Source organism: Equus quagga, chromosome 18 (genome assembly GCF_021613505.1).
Source record: "Equus quagga isolate Etosha38 chromosome 18, UCLA_HA_Equagga_1.0, whole genome shotgun sequence".
NCBI classification, from domain to species: Eukaryota; Metazoa; Chordata; class Mammalia; order Perissodactyla; family Equidae; genus Equus; species Equus quagga.
Genome location: NC_060284.1, coordinates 8,901,825 through 8,920,472, shown reverse-complemented (window position 1 = coordinate 8,920,472; position 18,648 = coordinate 8,901,825). Strand labels below are relative to the sequence as shown.

Genomic DNA, 18,648 nt, shown 5'->3' with positions numbered 1-18,648 from the left:
TTAACAATTGACCCTTCTTCCTACTTTAGGTTTTTGGCTGCCATCATCAGTTGTAATCCCCCCAAATTGTGTCCAAGTCTTAGACTGCTTTGAGTGGGGTCACAGTCCTGCTTCCCCAACTGCTGTCCAGCTTCACCCAGCCTGTCTCAGAGGGAAACGCCCACCACAGCAGCTGTGCTGGGAGATGTGCCTCTCGCACCTTCCTCATCTTTGTTCAAACTGTTCTCCTCCTCTTGACCAGTTCCACTTTTCACTCCCTGTGCCTCTTTATGAAACCTCACACTCACCTAAATCACTTTTATTTCCCTTTCTCCTAAGTTCTTAGGGTTTCTACAACCTGTGCTATTTGAGGAAACCAGTGTTAACTGTATTTAAGGTCTACAGGCTATATCTTTAGACTATATCTTAATGTTTTAGACTGAGAAAAAGACAGGACTGCTTTAAAAGACCAGGATTCGAATAGAAGTATTGGAGGTCATATAGCCTAGGTACAGTGTAACCTTGTTGGACAGTAAGGCTGTAAAAACCCACAAGATGAAGTTCTGCTGAGGAGCAGGCTGTAAGATGTTCGAGGCTGTCCTGAAGCTCCAGCGGCTCTGAATCTCACAGAGGCCATGGGAACTGTCACCAGAAGGGGAGGCGCTGGGCCCGCCACTGTTGTTTCTCTGGGCAGTTTGAACTCTGAGACGAGAGCAAAGAAGGGCAGGAATGCTTTGAAGTAGAAGAAGGGACAACTTTCTTCTTGTCAGTAGTGTGACTAGTAGGACCCGGGGTAAAAATGATGCCTCTCTCCAAGACCAGCGAGTGGACAACGATAGTGGACAATGGGCCAGCTGTGTGCGCTTCCTTAGAATTTTGCTGACTGTTACGCATCTATCTTTATCCCTATACAGAACAATTAACTAATTGAGATGTTTTTATCAGAAAGCAATAATTTTTCAGTTAGGTAATGAATCAGGAGCCAAAGGCCCAGTTTCTAATCCTGGTTCTAGGTCGAGACTTGAACAAGGCACTGAACTTTGCTAAGCTGTAATGGTTTTCACCCATGAAATGGAAGTATCCACCCACCTACAGACATTCTGTGTAAAAGCACGTAGAAACTGTTCATTTAAGTGTCAAATAGTAACTAAGCTGCAGTGTCGCAGGCCTGGTCTCGTCACAGGCGGGTACATCAATGAATAAGAGCAGGTGGGACTCAGAGACTTGGATAACTGGCTGGGTCATATGTGCTGGTTTTTCACTTGGCTTGGTTATCCACAGCTTTCTTTTTTTTTTTTTATGAAACCAGTGTCCGCTGAATAACTGTTATATGCCAGGGCTGTTTACGAGTGGATCAAATCTACAGATCAATTATTGGGCCTCATGATGGAACAGTAATAAGGAAGCCAAATTCCAGACAGGACTTGGCTGCAAACTAGCTTTGTGACTATCAAAAACAACTCTGCCTCATGTCCTCGTCTGTAGATGAGGGAGTCGGACTGCATGATCTCCAAGACTCCTTTTAGCTTTGACATATGCAGCTTTGTTTACTCCTACAGGCATCACCACTCTCTTGGTGACAGTTGGCATGTTGCCTAAAAAGAACTCTCCAGCTCTCAGGATACGCCTTGCAAATTCCAACCAACTAGATGATGGCCAAAGTCACGGGGTTATACTCTGGAGTGTGATTATCTGTCATTTTATTCTTATTTCAATTGTTTCCCCGTGAGATTACTCATCCCTCCATGGCTGGAATCAAGTGCATGATATAGATTATTGTCTGGATCTAGTAAAACTCATTTGTTATCAGAAGCCTGGATTTGCATTTCGACATTCTAAAATTATCTACATTTTTCCCCCTGAAGTAGGTCAAATTCTGCCCCCACTGACTTATGTGTTTTACTTATTCCCTGGACCAATTAACGCCTTTTTACGTATCATGAAAGTATAAAATTTAGTTCAGCACTCATCAGAATGATTTGTTCATTTCAGATTAATGAAGTTTCATTATATTTTCCAAAAAGAGAGGGACAATCTGGTAAATATCAGATCTTAATATGCAGTACAGGTGTGTTAGCCCAAGGATTCCAATACCACAGATGAGAGTAAATACCAAGAGTTTCCAAGAGACAAGTTTTACTGTTGTGGGAATGAAATCCAATTACAGGAGTTTGAAGACAATGAGGGAGTGTAGAGTGTAGTTAGAGTGTATTATGGAACCAGACTGCCTGCATTTGAATCCAAACTCTGTCAATTACCAGTGGGTGATGCTGGACAAGTTACTAACCTCTCTGTGCCTCAGTTTCCTCATCTGTCAAGTGTAGATGATAATAGTGCCAAATTCAAAGAATATAATGAATTAATATTTGTGAAGTGTGTAGAACAGTGCCTGACAAAGGGAAAATATAATTTGGGGCTATTATTTAGGAGACAGTTGAAGGGAGAGGAAATAGAAGTAGCAGACACATTGTGTAGAGAAGCTGGTAGTAAAGGGAGGGAAGAAATGGGACCACACTTACAGGAAGAGGAAGACTCAAGCGATCGAGCACAGGGGTTGGGATCTATTTTATTTCCCAAGATAAGGGAGTCTGTGAATACTTGAAGGCAGATGGAACAGAGCCAGTGAACAGAAAGGCAGAAGAGGGAGGGGATAGCTGTGGGGACAGGATGCTCTGTAACAAGGACACAGGAAATTGGAGTTGATGGGAGGTACGTAATTCTAGAATAGCTTTCTCTGTGTTCCTCAAGAGTCCAGATAGCCTCTATAATATCTTACATACCTGGTATTGAAATTCTGAAGACAACAGCACAGACTACCATACCCCTCAGCTGTTCAGGATCAGGCAGCGGGTTGGGAGAGATTAGTGTGCTGATGTGGGGTGAGCAGAGGGAACTCTAATGACGTGCTAAAGAGTAGCTATAGCCCTGTGGTGCAGCTGGGTCACTCTGGAAAGAACATCACAGGCAGACTAACACAGTGGTCACCAGATGGAGGCAAAGTGGCTGTAGGAACACAAGCATCAGGCATTCTTAGCCAAACCACAGACAACCCAGGGCCCACCAACAAGCCACTGCATTGCAACAAGTCATTGCACTGAACTGGGCGGGTTCAGGTGTCAGTGGAGTGACCACTCATACATGAATCTTTTCACTACAATTGCCACAGGAAACCAATCCAGGCCAAGATTCAAATTCAAGATGAAGATCACATAGACGCATACTCAGATGGTCTTTTCTATCTTAACTAGATCTTTAAAAATAGACTATAATCTGGTTTAGTAAATAAAGCTGCTTTAACTGAAATCTTGGGGCTCTCATATCCAGAGAGAGGACCAGCTTTGCAAGCGGATTGGGTGTCACACATATGTGGCAATGTGGGAAGAACACAACAGAGCAATGAGCTTAACTGAAACAAGAGGAAGAGGAGTTGTTTTGAGCAGGAAAATCTTGAGCAGCATCAGGGAAAATGTTCAGGGTGGAAAGAGCTAATGTGTCTAAGAGAGGCCCATTAGGGTCTGTTCATCCTGTACTCTCAGGAAAGACCCATACTTGGGTGTGGATGGAAGCCAGTGATTGAAAGGTAAAGCATTAAATGGAATTAAACGTGAAAGAGTGCCATCACCTGACTTGTGGTGGGCTTGAAATAAGTATTTCTATCTTTGCTCCCTTCCACAAAGGTGACTCCCTTTTAAAATATTGCTTCTCAATATAGATTAAAAAGTTGTGTCCCCAGCTAAAGGGATTCCAGGCATCAGTAGAGGAAGTGGAGAAGATTCTTTTCAGTAGGACACCATTCCCAGAGTTCCCCAGTGGTGCACTTGGGCAGCCACTTCCTCTACCAGCGAAACTGAACTTGCTAATTATTTGCTGGTAGAGTATCCCACACTAATGGAGTCCCCCTCAGTGCTTCTGAGATCCAATATACCAGCTCTGCATACCATCCCTACCTTCTGCTTATTGCACTGCTAACCACTCCCACCATGACCTTCAGAGGTTCACCCCTGGGCAGAGCCAGAAGGGCCTAGGAGTTTTATTCCCCTGCAAAGCAGCAATGACTAATGGATGTGGGAGTAGAAAGGCCCAGACCCCTTGTTTAGAGATACAACAAACTCTGAGGTATGATTTACACTCCAGAGTTTCCCAAAGGTTCAGACTGAAGCTGGACTCATCCGAAATTTCACCCCTGCTTGGCCTCTTGTCCTTCTCTGTCCTACTTTCCCACTCTCTTACTGGTTCCTCCTGGGAGCACATCCTTAATAAGTCACTCGCATACAAATTCTTGGCTCAGAGCCTGCTTCTTGGAGTAGTCAGCCTAAAACAGTCCTTACTTGTTCTTCATTCATTCATTTGTTCATTCATTTAAAAAATTGCACTGAGGGTTTAAGTGCTTTCCTCCTGGTCTAGTGAAGAAGAGTGATGTATGGTTAGGTGAAATGTGGCCGTAGATATTCTTGAGGTGTTATATGGGGCACGTAGAGACAACACATTTTGAGAGCCAAGGGCCATTTTTACAATGTGAGCATGGCATCATACCTGATAAAGTGACTTACACTTCAGAGGTTCTTATGCATGCTAGAAGGTTTGATCAGTCCTTGGCTTCATAATGTTGACCATTGAGGAGTTCTGATCATTTGCTTAGAATTCTATTTTATTCACAAACCTTTCTTGGGCTCTTACTATAAATCAGAGTGTGAGAGACTGACAGACTCGTAAGTACAATAGGGTGACAGAAGCCCATCTTGAATAATGTATACATGCTATGGAGATATGATCAAAGGATGATACTTTTCCAAGGAAATGAAAGGCCGGGTCTTGGAGAACAAGTATGATTGATTCTGGACAGAAGGAGAGAGAGGCGCTTTAGAAATGGCAAACTCCACAGCAACTTGGGGTGAAAGAGCATTGGCAGGTCTCTCGAGAAGCGAGTGATGTAGAGGGTTGAAGTAGCAGGTTCGCATGAAGAGCAGAGACGGTGGTGAACCCGGAAGTGTAGGTTGGAGCCCCTCAGGGGTGGCCGTAGGTACTTCTGAACTTTACCCTGCAGCAATGGGGAACTTTCTAAGATATTTAGGATTTGCCAAGGTTTGCCTTAGAAACAGTATGAAGGATGTGTTCAAGAGAAGAAAGACTCGGATCAGAAACACTAGTTAGTTAGAAGGCTGTTGTTAGCTAAAATCATTTGTATCTATCCCATATATGCAATGAATCCAATGAATATCTATCCATTTTGACCCGACAAAAATGTCAGTTTCATATAGTTCAGACGGATATGCTAGCCAAGAAGGATGAGGGTGAGAATCCAAAAATGGCGCAAAGACTGGAGAGAAGGAGTAAAAAAAAGAGGGACACATAGGAAAGAAGATTGGCATGAAGTGAACGGCAGGAGCAGAGCAAGCTGCAGAGGTTGGTGGTGACAGTGAGGCCAAGTTTTCTGATGAGAATGGTGGAGTGATTCGTGGAGAGCGTCCACAAGGGAAACAGGGCCCACTGGAGGAGGAGTTTCGAGGGTGCAGTGGGGAGCCATAGCACGCTTCAGAACTCCTAGCTCTTCACAAATTACCTTGCAGTGCCTCATTCCTTTTGTTCTTTCTTTTTCTGCTACTTGACATTGGACAGACATACGATATTCAAATTTCTATAGTTGTATCTGCTTTTAAAGTTGAGCCAACAAATCCTGCAACCCCAAGAGCGTTTACCTAGTTAAAGCTGGCCTCTAAACAAGAACCTACGTCACCTAACAGCAGGAAGAGAAACCTGTGGTCGTCCACGCAGGAACCCAGTCTAACCAGACTGCTCTTTAACATGTGCAGGCCTTCTCACACATGGGCACAGAGGGGATTCTGAAAGTCTCAGAGAAGAAATAGGAAAACCTAGTTTCTTTTTCTACTCTGACCTCAACTCTGACCACTCTTCCAGAGCCACAATATCTCTATAAAAAGTGCCACTAAACTTTTTCTGTTTGCTCTGAAATAGATACTGGCCAAAGCATAATTTTCATTACAAAGAAGACATGTCATTTTATTGTCCTTGAAATAACACTGCCTTCCTAAAACAGAAATTATCTATTTGCCTAACACAGTCAGGAATCGGAGAACTGCACGTCTGTCTGGCCAGGTTAAGTGACGCCATGCCACTTGGAATGAGCATGCTGTTTAAGATGATCTTAACTAAACTTTTAAGGAAAAAAGGAATCCAGGAATCCAATAAAAAAGACTGCCTAAGGAAACATTGAATTTCATTTCTTTCTGCTTTTTCTTGTGACAATTTCTTCTAAGAACTTCATTTTGTTCTGCTATTTCTTATAAGAGAATTTCTGAGAAAGGTATAAAAAAGAAATTTTTTTTAGGCATTTTTTTCTTAGTACTTTTGATTGCATCCAATAAATTTAAGCTACTATTTGGAGAATGCTGTTGAAGGATGGGCCTCAGAGCCAATTATACAGCATCATTCGTTCATGACACAAATACTTATTGACCATGACCTATATGCCAGGCACTGTGGCAGCTGCTGGAGACATGGTGGTAAGCAAACCCAGGTGTGGTTCCTGCTCTCATGAAGCTTGTAGCCTAGAGACAACAGTAAATATTAAACAAATAATCACATAAATAACTATTGGTTCTGAACTCCTGAAAAGAAAATAGTTGGGGAGCTGTCTTGGTCAACAGGATATTCTCTGAGGAGGTGATTTTCCAAGTTGAGATCTGAAGGACAAGTAAGAGTCAGCCAGGTGATGAGGGAATGGAAGAGGACTGCAGGCAGAGGTAGCTTCTAGTGCAAAGGCCCTGAGGTAGAAAGGAGGGTGACACTGTTCATAATGTTCATAGACAGCTAGTGGGAGCTCATGATAGCAAAGGTCATAAGGTTCAAAACAATGCTGGAGTTGCAGCCAAAGTCTAGCTCAAAGGGGACTTTTGACGTCATGTTCAGCAGTCTGGTCTTTATCCTAAGAGCAACAGGAAGTCGCTGGAAGCTGGAGAGTGGTGGGATTACATTTAACCACACCAATCATTGGAAGTCAGTGAGTTTTTACCCAGCATTTGATGAGTGCTGCGATAACTGCTCTAGAGATTTAGAAGCCATATTAGACTTGGTCTCTGCTCTCAAGTAGCATCTGGTGTGGGAGGAAATAAGAACGTGGGTCAAAGCATGGAGGCAGGAATGAGAGCCTTGGGAAGATAATGTCTAAAGCATCTTTATTTACTTGATCACAGCCTGTGTGAGCTGATGTACGGAGTCTGTTTTTGCTTTTCTTTGAAAATGTTCAAGGAAGTGTTATCTACAAAAGGAGGCATAATCAATAACTCTGTCCACTGAACCCCTCTGTCTGTTCACAGATCAGGCACCACACAAACAACTATGCATCCAGCTCCACCTCCCTCCCCCACCAGGGCTCCTCAACCTTGATGTCCAGGGACCATTTGGAAAGGTGAGATTCAGAAGCTGCCTGCATTTACAGCATAGCCTTCCCCCATCTCTCTGTTCTAATCTGAGTTCATGCAGAATATCTCCGAGAATTAAAATGGAAATTAAGCACACATATTTGATCGAGGAGGACCAGATTCCTTAGAAAAGCTGTTGTTGTTTTTATAGCTTCACTTATATTTCCTCCAAGAGTTTTCGGAGACTGCCTCCAGTCTGATCCCATGTCTGATCAACTCTCAGGCCGTGAAAGGACCTGCACGTCACTGATGTTTCATAGGAAGCACCGTCTTCAGGACTATTTTAAGGCTGAGCTATTCCTGTTTTAATTAGACATGAGAATTCAGCATATGGTTAGCACACTCTTGCTTGCCCTTTGGATTAGATTTATTTTGTATAAAACATGTATTTCAATGAATGAACACTCCAGAAAGCAGAACATAGCGTCAAATGTGATGCACAGTTGACCACATTAAATTTCAAGCGTTAATTTCCTCTCCCAAACACCTCTTTTGAATATTTCTGTTACTGACTGTAGGATTAATTGAATGAACAGTCTTCTGGGTATTACTGCATTGTGTGATTTTGTTTTTAAATGAGAGAATGTAAAGTTTTAATTATTTTTTCAAAAGTAGCACACGACTTTCCTAATAAGTTGAACTCTTCATTTTAATGGGAAATCAGCATGCTCCTTTCATTTCAATCCCTGGGTAAAGCCGGTGCAATAACTCCTCTACTCAGTATAAGTTGTTATGATGGATGTGGACATTCAAACAGCTCAGTTTCTTTGGCCATTCATTCTCCCATGGTTGAGCTAACTGTCACTTCTGTTCTTCATGGGAAGATCTAAATGTGTTTGCAGTAGAGAAATGGTGTGCATAATGCCTAAAGGGTAAGAATAAGCCAGGTGATTCTAGAACATTGCTTAAAAATCACGAGGCCAAGAAAATTTATACTCAACTCACCTTTATGGTCCTACTTCCTCCCCCTAAATATCTACATAGAACACGCATATTCCAGGCACTGTGTTGCTTTACACACAGATTCCCTTGGAAAACAAATGAAAGGAAAAGAAGGGAGATACCCAGTTCCCACCTCTTTATTGGCAGGCTCACTCTAAATCCACTTTCAGTTTTTTAAAGTAAACTAATTGTACTTTGCCCTCATTATAAATAAGCCAGGCTCTCTATATAAACTTTGGAAAATAAAGAAAATTAGAAAGAAAACCAGCTTACTAAACTTTACCTCCACTACTCAAAAAAAAAAAATCCCCCATCATTTTAATATATTTCTCTTCTTTTTCCCCTGCACTTTTCTTGATTTTGTTTTGTATACTTACAAAAATATTATATATGCATTATTGTATCTTGTTTTTATTTCATTTAACATAAAATAAGCATTTCCCAGACTATTTACAAATTATTTTTGAAGTAATTCTAATATTTATATAATAGTCTATTAAAAGGATACACAATAGTTTGCTTAATTATAATCTGTGTTCAAATTTGGCACCACAATGAAAAGAACTATATCATTACCCAAAGACTGAAATGCAGAGTTTTTAAAAAAAAATTTGTGATAGTTATTACCATAAGTATACATTAAAGATAAATAATATGTAAATTTTTAGAGTTCTTTAAAGATGCATAGTCTGACTGCTTTCTAAAAGAATTACAGAGATTTACAATTTCATCAGCAATGTTTGTGTTTTAGCCTTGCTTCAACCTGACCAGCACTGCATATTATCGTAAAAAAACACGTACACAATAGTTTGTTGCTTTGACAGGAGAAAAATTGTATTTCATAGCTATTTCAATTTGCGTTCTGTCTTATTTCTTTGTAGGGTATAGTTATATACCTGCCGATTGGGGCTAGTTTTTACGGCAGGATTATTTGACCATTTGATGTGTCTAAAATTGATATGGCTTCATGATTTGATGATCCTTCTGGATCACAAACTTAGAAACCAGAAAAATTACTCGGAAAAAAGCAGATACTTAGCATAATTAAATGTTCAGAGACTGAAGTTATCCAAAATCCACAGTTATTTAAATTCCTTTTCTTTATAAAATACACATGTAATTACTTCAAATAAGAATGTTTTGACATCTAAGACATATATATTTCTTTCTTACATCTTACTCCTCACATCATACAAAACAAAAGTGCCCGTATCCATGCTTATTGCATCTTTCTCTCTCTATTCTGACAGATAATGAAAGAACGGAGTTGGACTTTCTATTGCAATTCCTGCCTCCCTGAGTTTGTGTATTTCTTCCCACCTGAGAAGGAGAATTTTATATTTCCATTTGGATTGTTTCTTTATTTTCATCTTTTTTCATTTCAATGTTTTTTCTTGTCAGTAATACTCACTGAGACCAGGTTTTTTATTATAATCCATGCCTCTGCGTGTTAAATTGGCTTCTTGGACTGGATTTTGAGACCGTACTTAAGAGTTGGGCAGGATTTCACACAAGATGCTTGGTCGAAAAAGTGAGAGAAAGAAAAACTCACCTTCCAGGAGTTTTCCCCCAACTTCAAACCTTTCCCTGAATCTCAACTGATGTGGACATCTTTACATTTAATGGTAGTTTTGATTTTACAACACAAGTTTGAAAAATCAGTATAAGTTTTTGACAGTGAAAAGTCAACATATTGAGAGCAAGCATTCAGTTAATAGGGCATAAACTGAATGAGATGGGAAAGGGTGCCAGAGGCAGGCAGGAGAGCACCAGGACAAAGGGCATTTATACAAAACATGTGATTAATGTTTTGGAGATGTCGTGTCCCTCTGGCATAAGCTTGAAACTAAAAGTCTCTTAAGTGTCCGTGCTGGTTATGTGTCATTTAGTAACTCAGAAATCAGCCTAATTGTTATTTCTTTGTCTTTGAAGACTGAAAGGAGCGATGCAGCTAAGGGCTCTCTTAAAGTGTCATAGAGAACAATAACGAGGCTAGAGGATTAACTGGTGAGTTAGAGCCAAAAAAAAAAAAAAAATCCAGGCACAGCCTTCTGATCTACCACTGTTAATTCAGGGCTTATTAAAATGTCTTTGCAGGCAACATACAGAAAGGCAAAATTAATAAGTGCCATAGTTACCAAATATTAAATTTTGTTACTTTTTTATGAAATAAAGGGATCTATTTTGTCTGAATTGAAATAAGAAATTCTGTGGACTCTTTAGAACTACGTTGTGTCATCTCATATATTTCAGCTAACATGCCCTTCCCTGGTTAGAAATTCAACCAACCTTCCTTTCTCTTCATTTTCTTTCCCCTTCTTCCTCCTTCCCATCTCTCTCCTCGTTCGCTCAATCCGGAACACATATATGGAGTGTCCCTTCTTTAGGATCTATGCTAAGGGCCATGCTGTCTCCTACAAGGACATTTTGGAAAGAGATGATTGCATGGTATCACCAGTTTTGCCATAGGAACCTATACTGTGACTCCATCATCATTTCTGTCAACTATGTTAAACCAAAACGGTCGAGTCATTCCTCTTAAATATTTGAACCAGTTGTGAATTAGCTATAAACTACAATTATTTTCATTCAAACCTGTATTGGAAATGGCCTTATGTAACTAGCACAAAGTTGATGCTGTACACAATCCCTTTGCTCAAGTCTAAATTCAACAAATTTTATTGAGCAAGTAGAATTTGCCAACCATCATATGAATGTCCATGCTCCTTTTACCTCTCTCTGTCCATCCTCCAGCTATGTGGTGGTCTAGCTGTCATCTAGTATTTTATTTTTACAGAAGAGGGTAAAGTTTACAGAGGGTTGTCCAATGTCACATGGCTAATATACGTAAGGATTCAGATCCAAGTCTAAGTGTTTAACTGTTCTTCCTATAGCACAGTGTGATGTGAGATTCGTTACAATGATACTCCGTTTATAAGACAACGTGATGTAGTAACAGAAGCGTGGGTTTTGGATTGAACTTGGGTTTAAATCTGGCTGTGCCACTCACTAGCTCTGTGACCTTGAGAAAGTTAATCTCATCGAATTGCAATGAATTAATCTATAAACTACAGATAATAATACTCACCTGTGGAGTTATTGTGATAACGTCTGTAAAATAAGCGTAACACAATAGGTACTCCATAAGTATTGGCTGTGATTAATTCTTCATCCTGCTTATCTCCAGCTATACAATATGAGTTCTCAATTTCAACTATAAACTGGCTTCCTGACAGTGTGGGTTTAAATGTCATGGACAGAATCAATTTCAACCCCCTGGATGCTATTCTTTTATATAACACCTCAGGATTATTTTTGCCCATACAAAACCTACCCTATCTGCCACATGTTCAAGTCTCATCCTGTCCTTATGTCTTGAACTATTTAAATGTCTTTTTTCTCTTCTTACCTCTACCACTGACTCTGAAGCTATGTAGAGCTCATTTTGATGATTATTGAATTATTCCTTAAATATTTTCATTACGTATGTCTTTCTCCCTTGACAACATTCTATTTCATGGTGGACAGGACCCCTTTCTTACATGTTCTTCTTAGGTGTCTTAGCACTAGTATAGTATTTGACGCTGAGAAAGATGCTATTTATTTGGTGAATTCTCAACAAAGTTAACATTTATGTACAAGATTAGCAGCTGCAAATTTAAATGAATGTGATAGAAAGCCCTTTGTTTCCATGTTGTTTTCAACTTGGGAAATTTCATGTTAAGCTTTCTTAATTTAAAAATGCTATATCCAGATAGAGTAATCACATGCATTTTAATAAAATAATGTTTATTAAGGTTCTCTATATGAAAGTAATAAAGTAACATAGTTATTGGAAAAATTTTGAAAAATAATGACTATTTAGTAAAGATATTTCTCAGACAATTAGGAGTGATTTGTCCAGTTAGTTTGAAACTGATGCAGAGACAGTGAATGTCAGTATAAAATACATTTGATACTTTTGTTTTTAACCCACAGAAATGTATCCATTGCTTACTAAATTCACCCTGAATAATAGCCTCTGCAACATGTATTCTCAAATATTCTGGATCATGATTCAGCAACACACTTACAGATTTTTAACATGTGCCTTCATCTTCATTTTCAATAAGCACAGATTCTCATAATTATGTAATGAGGTTATATAGAGGATAGAACTAAATCTCAAAATAAAATAAATTTCTTAAGAACTCTGCCAAAAAATGTTACATGTGGAGAAATGGTGCTTGATCTTCATTTTTATTATAATTACAGTAACTACAATAAAGTTCTATGGGATACATATGCAAAACAAATATGTGTTATTAAGATGCTTTCTAAGTGGGCTGTGTAGACCTGGTTCCTGACTACATATAATCTGTTCTGTGTAATTTTAGACCTATGACTTTCGCAGTGGAAGAAATGAAATGCCTACTCTCACCTCCATCCTATCATAGAACCAGTGCTTTCATTCAGCACCACTAAACCCAGTGGGAAACAAACAAACAAGCAAACAGAAACCTCAGCTGTGCTGCTCCCAGGGGCAGTTGGGCCAGGGTAATGTGAAGAGACATGCCAAGCCATGCCGAGATCTTAGAACCAGGGTGAGGTAAGGAAACAGAGAATATTAGAGTTCAAAGAGCACGCTTCCCTCAGAAGCTAGATTTATCCAAATTCTCCCAAGGAGGGAGAGAAAATTAGAGTCACTATCTTTTATATGTAAATGTGTGTATGTGTCTTATAGTTGTAAGTGGACTTTTGTCCACACAACCCACAAAAATTCAGATAGAATTCAATCGATCCACATTTTTGCTGTCTACAAGAAGAACTTTTAAAAATTAAATAAACAATGAAATCCAGGTTGTAAGGAAACCATATAAACTACTTAAGAGAACGGAAATTATTTCAACATTCTTGATAGTTGGAAGCACATTCCAGAGAAACTTGTGGTTAGATAATTATAATTATTCAGGCAGCTTAAGGAGCTATGTAAAATATACTTTGCTTGATGTACTTTTAATTATGTACCATGAATACCTAAATGTGTAATTGCTGTCAAAAAATACTTGTGTTCATATTTTTCATTAATCCAGGCTTTGACTCAATATTTTATTCAAATATTTACTCAAAATATCTCTAGGTGCATCCCATGGACATAAGTGTTTCTCCATTTCATTCATGTTCTGAGGCTTTATTTTGTTTTCAGTATCTAAAATACTTTTTTTATATAAAAATAATTTGTACAATACATATTTTTAAGAGCCTTTGGAGGGTTTTTTTCTTTTTTTAATACTCAACCACTTTGTAAGCTCCTTGTGAGCAGGACCCAAACTCTGTATATCTCTTGTACCTACGGAGCCTAGCACAGTGCTAAGCACATAGAAACAGAAATTGCTCAATGACACCTTAATGGAGAGGCTAGGTGATCAGACTACGTCTGCGTGAGTGATGCTAAGACAACCAGATGTGCACACTGCCGTGAGGGGAGTTTAGCTGACAGCTGAACTCTTTTCCTCTTGGATGTTGCTCCATTTTGGTGACATTTTAAATTTGAGCAGTATAAGGGAGTCTTCTTTAGACTTCTTGAAAAACACGACTGGAAATATTTGTTGAATATGGACTAATGGTTGTTAGAAAAAAATAAATGAGATAAATATAAGCCTGCATATAAGATAACTTGTCTTTTAGTCTGCTATGTTATTTCTTACCCGGGCATAAGAGCTGAATTTTAACTCTGCACATAGACGTAAATAAAGGTATTGCCAAAGACGTGTAGCTTATGGAATAAAATGAACACAACTTGCCCATATGAGGACACTGGAACATTTCATGTTATGACTTCTTTGAGCAAAGTACAGTGTTCTCTTTTGGAACTAAGTACAGCAGAGCCTTAGCAAATGAATAACAGTCTTTAGTTGATTTCTTAATGAAAGTTAGCGATTGCTGATTATGATTTTTATTAAATGGTTTATTGATTTAACTTATAACTGAAATGTTAAATCCTTTTAAATGTTTCAGAAATGGACAAGAAATATTTGTGCAGCATTGCTTTGAGAAAATGATAAAAAATAAAATTGCAGGTATACATAGAAAACATGAGAACTTAAGTAATAAGTACTGAAATACCACGGCTCAGGAAGGGCAGAAGAAACACACATTTAAAAAAACACAATGCCGTTAGAAACATAGGATTAAACCGGAGACTACTAATAGCAATGAGGAATAAAAGAGAGGGATGTAATTTATTACAAGACTGGACAAAGTCCAGTTGATATTATGAAAGACTGTCTCCCAAGCACCTGTTTATGATAAGAAGGAGTGAGCTTCCACGGTTGGCCTCTATGGTGAGTAGATTAGGGTTACAGAACCCAGTAGTTGTGCTACTCTCAAGTTGCCGTACAGCTGCTGCCGTATTGCAAAACCCACCCATTGGTATGGAGTGGGACAATGACAGATGCTGCAAAGGAACTCACGGAGATTGCGTGTAGCGTTTCCCAAGCTTGCCTAATCATCCCAATCACCCAAAATTTGTTAAAATAGAGAATCCTAGCCTATTCCCTGGAGGTTATGAGTCAGAAAGTCTGGCATGGGACCTAAGATTTTGCCTTTTTTTTTTTTTAAATAAGCTCCTTCCATGTGATTCTTCTCGTTAGGCTGGCTTGCAGCATTGATGCAGTCCAGGGGTTCTCAAAGCATCCTCCCCAGACCAGCAGCACTGGCAGCACCTAGGAATTTATTAGAAATGTAAATTCTTCGGAAGATTTCCAGACCTACTGAATAGGAAACTCTGGGGCTGGAGCCCAGCAATCTGTGTTTTAGAAACCCTCTGGGTGATTCTCAAGTACACTGAAGTTTGAGAACGCCACATGTCAAAAGTGGCCCAGAGAACTGGAAAGTGGGAGTGGAGCTGCCGTTCAGGAAATGTGCCTCGTCCAAATTCTCCTGGGATGAGGAAGTCATAGCTTCAATCCGGGTGCTGATTGCTGCTCTCCCGTTGACATCTCTACCTCCTTTCCTATTTTCTAAGGAGTAGTTTGATTTTGTGGATCCCTTTTGGGTTTCCAAACGATCAGGACCATGCCCCTCTCTCCTTCTTGATAGCAAAGATACTTCGATGTTTATTTTCCTACTTGAAATCCTCCTATTGCTTAGCTCCCGCCTTAAAGACGTTGGCCGATGCCCAGTTGGCTCTAACTATTTGTGACTGAGCCTGACACTTCTATCAAAATTGTTTTTCAATATTTGTACCCAGCGAGCTGCTACAATATTTTTTTTTTAAAGGGAGGTGTAAGCAGTTGACAAAGTCTTGTTCTTCTTTCTAAGCATCACCTCTTTTCCACTTTCAGAAGGCCAAGGCAATGCTTAAAGATATTATCCATTTGTAAAATAGCCATCATTTCGAAGGCTAACTCCTGGGATCACTGCTAATATGCAAATATTCCCACCTGATGTTCAAGAGCAGAGATAAAAAGGGAATCGCTAATGAGTCAGTGAGATTATTTGCTGGCACAGCACTGCAGAAGGTGTACTAAGCGCCTAGGGCTGCCATAACCAAGTGCCACAGACTGGATTGCTTAAACAAGAGAAATTTATTTATCACAGCTCTGGAGGCTGGAAGTCCAAGATTGAGGAGTTGAGAGGGTTGGTTCCTTCCATGGGCTGGTAGGGAGAATCTGTTCCACACTCCTCTCTTAGTTTTTGATAGTTTACTGGCAACTTTTGGTGTTCCTTGGCTTGTAAACACATCACCACCCATAGTGTTCTCCTAGTGTGTGCAAATCATGCCCAAATTTCTCCTTTTTATAAGAACACCATTCATATTGGATTAGACACCTGCTCTACTCCAGTATTACCTCATCTTAACTAATTGCATCTACAATGACTCTATTTTCAAATAAGGTCACATTTCGAGGTACTGGGAGTTAGGACTCCAACATATGAGTTTGACGGGGGCGGGGGGGCACAATTCAACCCATAAAAAAAGGGATGGTTGATTTAGAGAGGAAGCCAAATCTAAACTCCAAAATCACAAGAGCTAAGATGCTGTTGCTCCTGGGATTTGACAGGTTTAGGGATTCAATAAAAATCTCAGTGACGCAAGCCAGCGCCAGCTCCAATTAGGAAGGACAATTCAAAAGTGATCATATTTCTGACACTGAAGTATCTGGAAGTTTTTCCCGTAAATAAACAAACAGTACAAACCTCATAAAACAAGTGGTAGGAAAGATATTTGTAGTGTTTGTACCAGATTTTAAATGATCAAATGAGACTAAAGTCAAATTACTCCATTTATGTTGGGGAGAGAGTGAGGTTGTAGGACTTCTTGCACTTATGTTATCAACTCAGGTCAATTTCGCTGCTTTTAATAGTCAGATTTCTTCCCTGGCAGTTTCCAAATCTGAGCAATATCCTCACCTAGAGGTTGACATTTGAATGGAAATCAGATGCTACCCATTAAAAGAGGATAATTAAGGATTTACAAACTCATTTGAACAAGGGGATAGCCAAACAGGTATACAATGCTATTATTGCTGAGCACAGAGGATAATGGTGGCCCAGCTGTTGCCTTCTTAAGTCAGACTTTCTCACTTAGGGATTTTTATTTACAATTCAGTGCCTGTACACAGATAAACCCTCAAAAGAGTGTAACAAGTCATTGTTCCTCTGCTTCATCTGCTACTTAAGGTCTCACCTTGGGTTGAGGGTCAACTGCCTTTCCTAGTCCCTTTGATGTTGAGGTCCAACTGTTGACACCAGTTCATGTTGGCGCATTGGAGGCCTCCAAAGGCTGTTCATGATCACACAGAACATTGCTCAGTGTTTGCTTCTGCCGCACGCATTGTTCATCTGAGCCTGACTTTTAGGTTGTGCCAGTAAAATTCCATTGGCTGTGCTTTTTCATCACTGTATTTACGTACTCCCCTCATAATTTTTAAAAAGAAAAATAGTGATTGAAAAGACATGTACTTATGTTTCTAGGAAGTGATGCAATTGTTTTTGTAAAAACAATGAAACTTTCAGCATATTTCCAAAGTTCTTTTTGTATTAACACTTTTTGCTGTCATGGTGGGAGACTTTGCCAGCATCCGGCTGTTACTAATCTGGGACACAGCTGAACAAATCATTTTCTTGAACTGGTTTCCAATAAAACCTAATCATAAATACCTACAATTACCCAGGGTACCTGTCTGCATACTATCGATTGTAGGAAATAGAAGGACTGCATTGATATGATCTGTTTGACAACACTCACCATGTACTTAGTAATTTTACATTTCACATCTCAGACTCTGAAACTATATAAGAAACTAATCCTTCTTTATTGTGGAGACAGCTGCCCAAGCCTGTAGAGCTTCTCCCCTCAGGTGGGATGGAAATAGCTCCTCGAGGCGGCATGAACAGCAAAAGTTGAGCTAAGACCAATACTAGTCTGGGTATTGGGAAATTCCTTGCCTCTCAGGTTTACATTAGATATTTGTCATTTGTCTGAAAAATAGGTGCACAATTGTGTATAGTGATGAGATTAGTGTATAATACAGAATGGAATTTCTGTAACAGTTCCACCCATGAATAAATGATAAAATCAAACAGGGCTAAACATTTTTCCGGCAGGAGTTTCTGCTTTGGGAACAAATGGCCAGTTTCTAGTGACATTATCAGAAGTGTTACAAAAAGCTCTGTATCTTATCCCTCTACTAGGGAAAGAGGACACGGGCAGGGTAACTGCAAGTCCTTCCAATCTCTGCTGATAGAACAGTAGCAGATCATTCAGAGAGGAAAGCTCTCACCACCTGGTTTTGGAACTGTTCTTCTTAGTAGGGATTTTTCTTTCTCTTTCTTCCTTCCGTCCTTCCCTCCTTCTTTCCTTCCTTCCCTCCTTCCTTCTTTCCCCCTCCTTCCTCTTTTCTTCCTTCCTTCCTTTCTTTTCTCTCTCTCTCTCTTTCCCCTCCCTTCCTTTCTTCTTTCTTTCTTCAGATACTTATGAAGTTAATGAAATCCCCTTGATTGTGTGTGACTTGGGAATAGGACCCAAAGAACGATGTGAATCTATGTGATGCAAAGGGAAGGGAGAAGTAACGCTTTTTCAGGTTTATAATACGTAAGTGCTTTACGCTCACTATCTCATATCATACTTGTCACCATTCTATGAGATTGTTCCTGTAATCTTCCATTTTAGGGAGGAGAAACTTGAGGCCCATCTCTAAATTAGCACTTAAGTCACTTTCCCAAGATCTTTAACTTCAGATGCTGCAATTAGTATTCAAAGCCAAGTTTGCCTGGCTACAAATCTTGTGTTTTTATTGTAACT

General features: G+C 39.6%; 1 protein-coding gene across 6 annotated transcripts in view; it reads left to right on the top strand.

Annotated features, from left to right (window-relative positions):
- PTGER3 (prostaglandin E receptor 3) overlaps nt 1–18,648 on the top strand; it is a 172,795-nt gene that overhangs the window by 62,365 nt on the left and 91,782 nt on the right. For 2 of the 6 annotated variants that reach the window (XM_046645396.1, XM_046645397.1), the window contains one exon: nt 7,314–7,405. The exons of 2 other annotated variants lie outside the window; for them this stretch is intronic. In XM_046645396.1, coding sequence (XP_046501352.1) covers nt 7,314–7,405 — 92 coding nt within the window. Of the gene's footprint in view, nt 1–7,313; nt 7,406–9,610; nt 10,554–18,648 lie in introns of those variants that run through there. 2 more of the 6 variants (XM_046645394.1, XM_046645398.1) reach the window with 2 other exon arrangements.